The sequence below is a fragment of the Rhinoderma darwinii genome, chromosome 5 (assembly GCF_050947455.1).
Source record: "Rhinoderma darwinii isolate aRhiDar2 chromosome 5, aRhiDar2.hap1, whole genome shotgun sequence".
NCBI classification, from domain to species: domain Eukaryota; kingdom Metazoa; phylum Chordata; class Amphibia; order Anura; family Rhinodermatidae; genus Rhinoderma; species Rhinoderma darwinii.
The window spans coordinates 154,937,608-154,948,753 of NC_134691.1; the positions used below are offsets into that span (position 1 = coordinate 154,937,608).

Here is an 11,146-nt window from a genome sequence, read left to right on the forward strand (position 1 = left end):
TGACCCCCTTAGACTTTTATCTTTGGGGTCATCTGAAGGCAATGGTCTATGCTGTGAAGATACGAGATGTGCAGCAACTGAAACTACGGATACTGGAAGCCTGTGCTAGCATTTCTTCTGCGGTGTTGCTATCAGTGTGTGAAGAGTGGGAGAAGAGGGTTGCATTGACAATCCAACACAATGGACAGCACTTTGAACACATTTTATAAGTGGTCAGAAACTTGTAAATAACTCATGAAAGAATAAAGTAACGTTAAAACCAAGCACACCGGGGGCGTGGCCTAGCGGTGAATGTGAGAGGACGTGTGTGACCGGAGCTCCTGCTGTATTCATCCTATAAGGTCCATATATCCCGTAAAATTCGGGGAAAACAGCTTCCCCAGGGTCCTACCAGAGTCTAGAGGTGGAGGAGCACGAGTGCCCGTCCATAATGACGCGCTCAAAGAAGCAGAAGTCGCCGCCAGCGAGTCCCGGGCTCAAGATGGCGCCGAGGAGAAGGAGGGCCGCAATAGAGGCCTCCGGTAGGAAGTAGTGGAGAAGCTGGAGAGGTTCGCCCGCACGCCGAGAGCAGGGGGGGGCGGCTGCACAGCAGCGAAAGTCGGCTGGAGATCAGGCAGCTGGAGGCTCATCTTATGGATCCAGGTACTCTCCTTTGGCGGGGGACATGAGGAGTGAGGAGGAGGAGGAGGAGGAGATGAGTGGCGCCATGCAGGATCAGCCAGGTGCTGGAGGGAAAAGTGGAGCAAGGAAGGAGGAACCCTCCTTAAAGGACATTTTGGCAGCGGTGAAGCAAAATTCTATGGTCCTTAATACCTTAGCAAGCCAGATGGGTGGATTGAAGGAGGACATTTTGCTGCTCAGGAACGATCTGCAAAAAGTAGCGGAACGCACCACTGCCGTGGAGGGGAGAGTCTCAGACATGGAGGATGCGATTCCTCACATAAAGCAGGATGTACAAGCACACTCGCAGGCAGTGGCGACATTGCTGGCTAAGACAGACGACATGGAAAATCGGCTGAGACGGAATAACGTTCGCCTAGTGGGGGTTCCAGAAAGAGTGGAGGGAGCGAATCCGGATGATTTCTTTGAAAAGTGGCTGATAGACACATTTGGCAGAGAGGAATTGACCCCTTTATTTGCGGTGGAGAGAGCGCACAGGGTGCCAACCAGACCTGGCCCTCCGGGAAGGCCGCCGAGACAGGTGCTGATAAAGATTTTACATTACAAAGATAGAGACAAGATCCTGAGGAAAGCTAGAGAACGTCAAGACATCTCCTTTAATGGGGTGAAAGTGTCCTTCCCGGATTTCTCTATGGAAGTACAACGGAAAAGATCACAGTTTATGGATATAAAGAGACGCCTAAGGGCGTTACAAGTGCAATATTCAATGATGTATCCTGCCCGTCAGAGTGGTGGCGCTGGGCACAACTTCCTTTTTCGAGACACCGAGAGAAGCGGTTAGATAGCCATGAAAGTCAGCTGAGACCGGCGGAGGCAGAGGGACCGCGTTGATCCGGAACAGACCGGCTGACAAAAGGAGGCTGGGGATGCGGGACTGAACCAGGTGTCGTAGAAAATTGCAAGATATGGCATTGAGGGTTCCTGGTCATGTTTGGACTTGGAGTTGGAGGGCATGGTTGCGGTGAACGCGGAAGACCGGAAGAGGAGGAATGTGTTTATGGACATTGAGGGGTACCGATATGTTGAAGGGATTGTTGTTTATTTGCAAGAAAAAGGCAGCGGGAGGGATGGTCAGTTACGCGGGAAACGTGAATAACGAGTTATGGTATTGTTGAATGTACGGTGGGCGGAGTTGACCTGCCGACGCTTGTTATGGGTAATGGCAGATACGTTCTGTCGCCCCAACCCTTGGAAAGGGGTAGGTTTACGGGGGAGGTTACAAGGGGGGGAGGGGAGGGAGGGAAAGAGGACCCAGCCGGTCGGATATGTAAAATTACGAGAACAGGATAGGATGTGTTGGGATATGTTGAGGGATGATGGGATCACTTAATTGTTTGTCCTGGAATGTACGGGGCCTGCGGGAAGCCAGAAAACGACAGGCGGTATTTGATTTTATTAGGAAACAGGAGTTGAGGGTGATAGGACTACAGGAGACACATATGACTAGGGATTCAGTCTCCATGATGCATAGGGCCTGGGTAGGCCATAGTTTTCATTCTTACCATACTACATATTCAAGGGGGGTGAGTCTTCTCATACATAGGGCAGTGCCATTTATATGTCATGACTCCTTCCAGGATGGGGAGGGGCGGTATGTGGGGGTACACTGTACGATGTATCATTGGAATTGTGTGTTGGTGGTGTTGTATGTCCCCCCTCCATTTTCTAGCGGATGTATCAAGAAAGTGGTGGAGGAACTGGCTAGATACCCGGAGGTGCCGTTACTAGTGATGGGGGATTTTAACGCGGTATTGAATACTAATATGGATAAATTCGGCATGACAGGGGGAGGTTTAACAGCGTTTGGCCATCTTGTTGCTGAAATGGGTTGGCGGGACATATGGAGGGATAAACATCCAAATAGCTTTCAGTATTCTTGTGCGTCTTCCACGTATCAGTCTTTATCCGATAGACCTAATCTTGTGCTCACCGGCAGCGGTACCCTTTGTAGCCCAGATAGAATACTTGCAAAGAGCGTTATCGGATCATTCTCCTTTGTTAATGAAGGTAGAGACGGAGGGGAGGACAGGGCGGGGGCAAGGGTGCTGGAAACTCAATGCCTTTTGGCTGAAGTTGATAGATCATAAACAAATTTTAGACCTCATAAAGGAATACTTTCAATTCAACTCGGGAACGATACCGCAAGAGATACTGTGGGACGCGATGAAGGCGTGGCTGAGAAGGGTGTTCATCCAGCACATTTCGGCAGTTAAAAACACGGTCTAGACAATTAGGGGAAGCGCTGTTGGAAAGGGTAACAGAGACAGAAAGGCTACATATAGCAGATAACACACCAGACACACTGAAGCATTGGGTGGAGGCGCAGCGGTTGTTAAAACAGCATCAGTTGGAGAGGGCAGATAACAAAAGGATGTTTTTAAAACGCCAATATTATGAGGAGGGGGAAACCACTGGACGGTTACTGGCAAGGATGGCGCAGGCTCAGAGGGAGAATAATTACATACACACTATTAAGGGGGAGGGGGGGAAGTCGGAGACGGATACAGGACAGATTTTGAAAGTTTTTCAGCAGTTTTACTCAGATTTGTATGCCTCTAGGGCAGAGCACACACCTCAACAGCTGGAAGAGTATATAGGGGAGATAGACCTTCCTAGGTTGGGAGGGGAGGAGAGAGGGACATTGGAGGAGCCCATATCTCTGGAGGAGCTCCAGGCAGCCATAGGGATACTAGCCAGTGAAAAGGCGCCGGGGCCGGATGGTCTTCCGGTGGAAGTTTTTAAGGAATATGGGGAGGAGCTCGCACCGCAGTTATTGGCCACTCTTTTAGATAGTTTTGATAGGGGGCGGCTTCCGGAAACAATGTACGAAGCAACTATAGTAGTTCTGCCTAAAGAGGGGAAAGATCCCCAGCTCCCGGGCTCCTATAGACCAGTTTCTCTACTGACGGCGGATATTAAAATCATAGCAAAAGTATTAGCGTTTCGACTAGCTAAGGTAGTGGCTGGGGTGGTACATGGAGATCAGGCCGGCTTTATGCCATCCAAATCGACGGCGGTGAATCTGAGACGGCTGTTCTTGAATTTACAAGTTCTGCCGGATAATCATGGGGGGAGAGCCATTCTGTCCTTAGACGCGGCTAAAGCATTCGATTGTGTGGAATGGAAATATTTGTGGTCAGTTCTGGAGAAAATGGGATTTGGCCCTAATTACATAAAATGGGTAAAGTTGTTATACGTAGCCCCGACAGCAAAGATAAGGGTGAATGGGGTGCTATCGGATCGGTTCGCGCTGGAGCGGGGAACGCGTCAGGGATGTCCATTATCTCCATTGTTGTTCGCGTTGGCGGTGGAACCCTTGGCGTGCGCAGTGAGACAACATGAACATATTCAGGGGTTGAGATATGGAGGGGTGGAGGAACGAATTGCATTATACGCAGACGATATGCTGCTATTCATGGCGGATACCGAGCGCACACTACCGTTAGTGATGGCCCTAATTAAGCGGTTTGGGAAATATTCGGGATTGCTCATTAATTGTTCCCATTGAAAAAACTAAAGTTGAATACAAAATGGCCGACTTCAAAATGGCCGCCATGGTCAACACCCAGCTTGAAAAGTTTCCCCCCTCCCATATACTAATGTGCCACAAACAGGAAGTTAATATCACCAACCATTCCCATTTTATTTAGGTGTATCCATATAAATGGCCCATCCTGTATTTTGAGTACTGTACTGCAGCTCAATAAAAAAATAACTGCACCGACAATGCACTTATGCATTGGCATAGTCAGCATCAACAAAAAAAGTAAAATAATGCTCATAAATGCATTTTTAATGGTCCCAACAATACAGGATCAAGTTGTAATTGTCTTCTAAAATATATGCTTGAGTTTTGAATGATCTGAACAAGGATATTTATTATATTACCTTTTCTAAATACGCATCCATGTTGTCCGGATTAATTGATGGGTCCGTAACAAATTCAAAAAGTTCTCGTACCGTCATTACCGCTACTTCATACTTCACAAAGAAATCTGCCAGGGAATAGAATGTATGGTTAATTTTATTTAAACTAACAGTAGACGATTGCCTGGAGATCTTCCTTTGCATTTAACTGTAGAACATACTAAAGGCCCTTTTATAGAGACAACCCTCGGACAAATGAGCGCTCAGAAGAATACCCATTCCCAATCATTGCACTGTGTAAACAGGGAAACAATCAGCGGAGGAGCTCGTTCATCGGCTGATCAGATCTTTTATACAGTCAATAAAACGCTCGCTAGTCGGCAGCACATCTCTGTAAATAAGGAGACATGGTGACGTCATAATGCAAATGCATGGGAAGGAACAATGGTAGTAACGATTGTTCGCCCCCATACATTATTAATCATTGCTCCTTGGGTTCTGGAGCAAACGAGCGCCGATCGACAATACAGCATGTCGATAAGAGCTAGTGTTTACTGCCAATATCGGCCCGTCTAAAAGGACACTTCGTGTGTTAAAAATGTGAAGTAATCAAAAGATACAAAAGAGAATACCTCCTATCGATGTTTATGTAAATGACCACATTGGATTAACAGTGGGAATACAGTAAGCAGGTCATTGTTGTTTTTCATTTCAGTGCTACACTTTGTTTTTGGTAATCGATCCCCATCATTTTGCAGTGGAAACGTGAAGTGATTGAATGATCAGAAGGAATTTGCACGTTTGCCGTTGATCGAATCATTAATGGCATAAAAATGATCACTTGTCGGCGTTATATCAAAGTTATATAAAATATATAAATGACAAAAAACAATAAATGTCTTTTGAATGTAAACAACTCTCTATATAGTCAGTCGGAGCTCATTTTTACAAATTCATCTCCATATGTAAAAGGACCCTAAGTTTATACATATCAGCATGTGTGATTGCTGGCGGTCTGACCGCGGGGACCCGCAGCGATAAGGAGAACAGGGGACAGAAAGTCCCCCGAAGTGCTCCACGAGAAAGAAGTGCATGCTCGGCCTGCGCTCTATTCATTTCTATGGGACTTCCAGGACCGCTGCCTCCGGCAGCTCCATAGAAATAATTGGAGTGCTGATTGAGCATGAGCAAAAGCGCTCTATTTTCATAGATCACTTCGGGGGGACTTTGTCCCCCGTTTTCCTCATCGCTGGGGGTCACAGCGGTCAGACATGTATCCCCTGTCCTGTGAATTGAGGATACATGTGTTTGTTGGAAAACCCCTTCAAGGCTAAGAAAATATGGCATGGGAACATAGTCACTGTTTATAACATCAGGCGATCTAAAGTATTCACTCCCATTGGACTTTTAGGTTATGTAATAATATTGAATCAGTGGGTTTACTTTTTTGACATTGATCAACAGGAAAAAGTGTAAATCATGTAGCAAAAATCTTTTTTTTTTAATTTTTTTTTTTTTTTAAAGGTTTTATTTTCCAATTTCAACAGTACAAGTAAATACAAGCACAACATAACTACCAACCAAAAGAACTAGTTGACAACAAACAAGGCACCATTATATATAGTACTTTACCATTCCTGAGTAGGCAGTTTGTAGAGGAAGGAATATCATATCAAGGTGAATACAGTGCGGTTAAATGAAAAAATAAAAGGTGACCGCATTCATTGCCCAACAACTTGGAACACACACATTCATAGACCATTCAACCTAGCGCTCCATTCCTCCCACATTGATCCCATCCCAGCCAGTAATGTAAACAAGAATTACATTGCAGTGTTCGCAGTCTCCAACCACCTAGACCAGAGCATTCCAAATTTGTCAGGGCATCTCCTGTTGAGGTACAATTTTTGATACAATGGTATATATTTATTTACTAACTGTATCCAGTATTCCAAACTCTGACATGTCGTGGCTTTCCCCGCCATAATCAGAACCTTCCCAGCACAAAACAGTAAAGCAAAAAAAATGTTTTATCGTAATAGCCTTGAAAAATCTCATTCGTAATGCCTAAAAGGCACACTTGAGGGATGAGGAGTCGAGGGAATTCAAATTGAACATGAAGGAACTCCGCTACCTCCGACAAAAATGGCGAAATCCTAGGTTAGCCATATACAACGAAGGTATGTGCCAACATCAGATTGACACCTAAAGCAGCTATCCGAAACGGAGGCCCCAATTCGCTGGAGTCTAGCTGGTGTATAATATATCCGATGAATGAAGCGCAGCTGTATTAGGAAAATCCTTGCACTGATAACAGAGTCAAAGAATGAGAGTTCTACTTCCCTCCACTCCTCCTCCCCCAAATCCGGAATATCTCTCCTCCACCCCGCAAATGCCCTATCAAATGGCCTTTTTCAGATGATAACAACAAGACATAAGTTTGGGTAAGAGCCATTGGAAAGTCTGGCGCGCCAAAGAGGTCCTCCACTCTAGAGAAGCCCAGAGTAGGGGAAACCGAGCCGAACTGGGCCACACAGGCATGGCGTAATTGGAGATAATGAAAGAATGCCTTTCTCAAGACCCCAAACTGTTCCTCAAGCTCAGAGAACGATACAAAACCACTATCTGCAGAGTACAACTCACCCAGAAACTGGACCCCCACCCCAGTCCACAACATCGCACCTGGCAGAGCCATAAGGTGAGACAACTAGGGATTGTTCCATAGTAGGGTTCTGGGGGAGTAAGAGGAAACAGTAGTATCCTTTAGTAAGACGTGTGCCGTCTTCCAGGCACTAGCCACTGTTTGCAACGGGAGCAGCGCATAACACGGGGATTTAAACCTATATAATAAATTTGTAAGACTCTCGTAGGAAGTCATAAGTGCACCTGCCAACGCAGTGGCCACATTACTTAAATCAATGTCAATCCACCAGTGCGCCAGCACCAGCTGTGATGCCAAGTAGTATAGATAAAGGTCGGGTGCCGCCACCCCCCCCCCCCCCCATTTGTTTAGGGGCCTGTAGGAGATGAAGGCTAAACCTAGGAATGTCCCCCTACCAGTAGAATGAGCGTAACATATCATCAAGCTGTCCACAAAATTGTTTGGGTAATAGAATTGGGCAAACGTGAAGTAGATATAAAAACTTAGGGAGATATAGAATTTTAAAAAGATTAATCCTGCCGTATAAGGAAAGAGGAAGATTTTTCTATGTATTTAACAGTTTTTCAGTAGAGGCCACTAAAGGGGTCAGGTTGAGTTCACGATATCGTAGTAGGTTAAGGGACACCCGCACCCCAAGGTACATAAATTGAGATCGAGGAAAAATAACCGATTTGGACCAATTCACCTATAACCCCGAGAAGGCCCCAAATGTGTCAATCAGTTGTAGAAGAGAAGCCAGTGAAGGACCATCATCTGCCGAGTACACCAGTGTATCGTCCGCATATAGGGATATTTTCTCCTTTATAAAACCACGAGGAATACCTTTTATGGAAGATGAATGATGTACAGCCAACGCCAGCGGCTCAATTGCGAGGGCAAACAGGAATGGGCAAAGTGGGCATCTCTGACGAGTACCACGTCCCAAGGGGAAAGATCCAGCCGACACTTATTCGTTCTCACTCTAGCACTAGGCCTTTCGTATTAAAGGCGCACAAGATCAATACATTTCGGTCCAAAATTTAATCAGGAGAGGAGTATCCAAAGATAACGACACTCAACGGAGTCAAAACCTTTATACGTATCCAGAGAGAGAACAAAACCAGGGGAGGCATCATGCTGCGCAGCATCAATATTGAGAAACAGCCTGTGTATGTTGATATCTGTACCCTTCCCAGGCATAAAGACAGTTTGGTCAGGATGAACCAAGGACAGATTGACCTTGTTTAATCTAGTGGCCAGCATTTTGGCTAGTATTTTTATCTGAGTAAAGTAGTGAGATAGGATGATACGAGTATAGGAGGATGGGGTCCTTCCCTGGCTTCAACAATACCACAAGAGCCTCCCGCATGGAGATAGACAGGACACCCATCTCTAGAGCATTAGAGTACACATCCTGAAGCCTAGACACTAAAACATCACAGTTATCCCTATACCATTCAGCCCCAAAGCCATCAAGTTCAGGAGTTTTCCCAAAAGGCAAAAACGGAATAGCATTTTCTATCTCACTCAAATTTTATGTACTTGAAGTTGCCTATACTACTTTTAACATCGGGATAATGCAGAACCGAGTAACTATAGATCAAACTTATGACTTCTGGATCCTAGTTTTTAGGAAGACTGTCTTTCAACCCCTTCCCGCTGCAGCCACTTTTGACCTTCACGACAGAGCCTTATTTCTCAAATCTGACATGTGTCAATTTATGTGGTAATAACGTTCGAATGCTTTTACCTATCTAAGCGATTCTGAGACTGTTTTCCTGTGACACCTTGGACTTTAAAGTTAGTGTTAAAATTTGGTCGCTACATTCAGTATTTAAAGAGGCTCTGTCACCAGATTATCAAATCCCTATCTCCTATTGAATGTGATCGGCGCTGCAATGTAGATAACAGCAAAGTTTTTGTTTTTTTTAAAAACTATCATTTTTGCCCAAGTTATGAGCAATTTTATATTTATGTAAATGAGCTTTTCAATGGACAACTGGGCGTGTTTTCTCGTTTTACCAACTGGGCGTGTATTGTGTTTTTACCAACTGGGCGTTGTGAATAGAAGAGTATGACGCTGACAAATCAGCATCATACACTTCTCATTGTTCCCATCCACCTTCTTTCACTGCAGACACACAGCGTGACGTCACCCACAGGTCCTTCAACCTTGGAGTCGGACAAAGAAGATACATCGGCTCCAGGCGTCCAAAACGTTAATATGCTCGTCTCTAGTGAGTTTGCTATGCTTACCTGCACATGGTGATGCTGCTGCAGATTCAACTCTACCCTCTGACGCCTGGAGCTGATGTGTCTTCTCTCTTCCGACGCCAAGGTTGAAGGACTTGTGGGTGACCTCATCGTTCCCACCCAGCTTCTTTCACTGCAGACACACAGCGTGACGTCACCCACAGGTCCTTCAACCTTGGCGTCGATTGGGATCGTTTTTTGAACATCCCTACATTTTTCTAGAACATTACAAGGCTTAGAACTTTAGCAGCAATTTGTCACAATTTCAAGAAAAATTCAAAAGGCTATTTTTACAGGGGCAAGTTCAGTTGTGAAGTGGCTTTGAGGGGACTATTCAATTAAAAAAAAAAAACACACATAAGTCACCCCATTTTGAAAACTGCACCCCTCAAAGTATTGAAAACAGCACTTAGAAAGTTTCATAACCCTTTAGGCATTTCACAAGAATTAAAGCAAAGTAGGTGCAATTTACAGATTTTAGTTTTTTTGCAGAAATTCATAATCAATTTTTTACTGTAACACAGGTGGTTTTACCAGAGAAACACAACTTAATATTTATTGCCCAGATTCTGCAGTTTTTAGAAATATCCCACGTGGCCCTAGTGTGCTAATGGACTGAAACACAGGCCTCAGAAGCACCTAGAGGATTTTGGGGCCTTCTTTTTATTAAAATATATTTTAGGCACCATGTCAGGTTTGAAGAAGTCTTGTGATCCCAAAACAAACCCCAAAAAAGACCCCATTTTGGAAACTACATCCCACAAGGAATTAATCTAGGGGTGTAGTGAGCATTTTGACCCCACAGGTGTTTCATAGATTTTATTTGAATTGGGCAGTGAAAATAAAAATGTAATTTTTTCCAATAAGACGTAGCTTCAGCTCAAAATTTTAAATTTTCTCAAATAAAGGAGAAAAAGCACCCCAACATTTGTAAAGCAAATTCTACCGAGCACAGCAAAACCCCATTATGTGGTCATAAACTGCTGTTTGGGCACACAGTAGGGCTCAGAAGGGAAGGAGCGCCATTTGGAGTGCAGATTTTGTTGGTTTGGTTTCTGGGCGCTATGTCGCATTTGCAAAGCCCCTTTGGAACCAAAACAGTGGAAACCCCCCAGAAGTGAGCCCATTTTGCAAACTACACCCCTCAAGGTATTCACCTAGGGGTTTAGTGAGCATGTTAACCCCGCAGCTGATTTGCAGAAATTAGTGTGCACTCGATGTTGCAGACTAAAAATGGGAATTTTTCCATAGATATACCATTTCAGTAGCAAATTGGTCGTGCACCGGTTCGTGCCACTCGAGACACACACACACCCCAAAAATTGTTAAAAGGGTTCTTCCAGGTATGGCGATGCCATATATGTGGAAGTAAACAGCTGTTGGGCACACCGTAGGGCTCAGAAGGGAGGGAGCGCCATTTGGGTTTTGGAGCGTGGATTTTGCGTAGTAGTCGTTTTGTTTGAGTATTACTGGGGTTTCCATTTATAATGTGGGGGTATATGTAAACTGTACATCAGGGCATAGTCAGATGGTATAATAATGGGGTAAAACATTCCATAGATGTGTGTTACGCTGTGAACCAATCCTTTCTTTATAGGCCGGTGTCACACTGATAAATGGTGTTCTTTCTTATCCCCCTTTTGGGCCACACTCTGCACCTTTGCAGTTTGGGGAATTTTGCTGGGAAGCGGTGTCCCGGTATAA

At 44.9% G+C, this 11,146-nt stretch overlaps 1 protein-coding gene across 2 annotated transcripts in view; it reads right to left on the minus strand.

The window, feature by feature from the left end:
• Positions 1 to 11,146, minus strand: part of RIOK1 (RIO kinase 1) — a 76,479-nt gene that overhangs the window by 22,583 nt on the left and 42,750 nt on the right. For both annotated transcript variants that reach the window (XM_075826665.1, XM_075826666.1), the window contains exon 12: positions 4,570 to 4,676. In XM_075826665.1, coding sequence (XP_075682780.1) covers positions 4,570 to 4,676 — 107 coding nt within the window. The remainder of the gene's footprint in view (positions 1 to 4,569; positions 4,677 to 11,146) is intronic.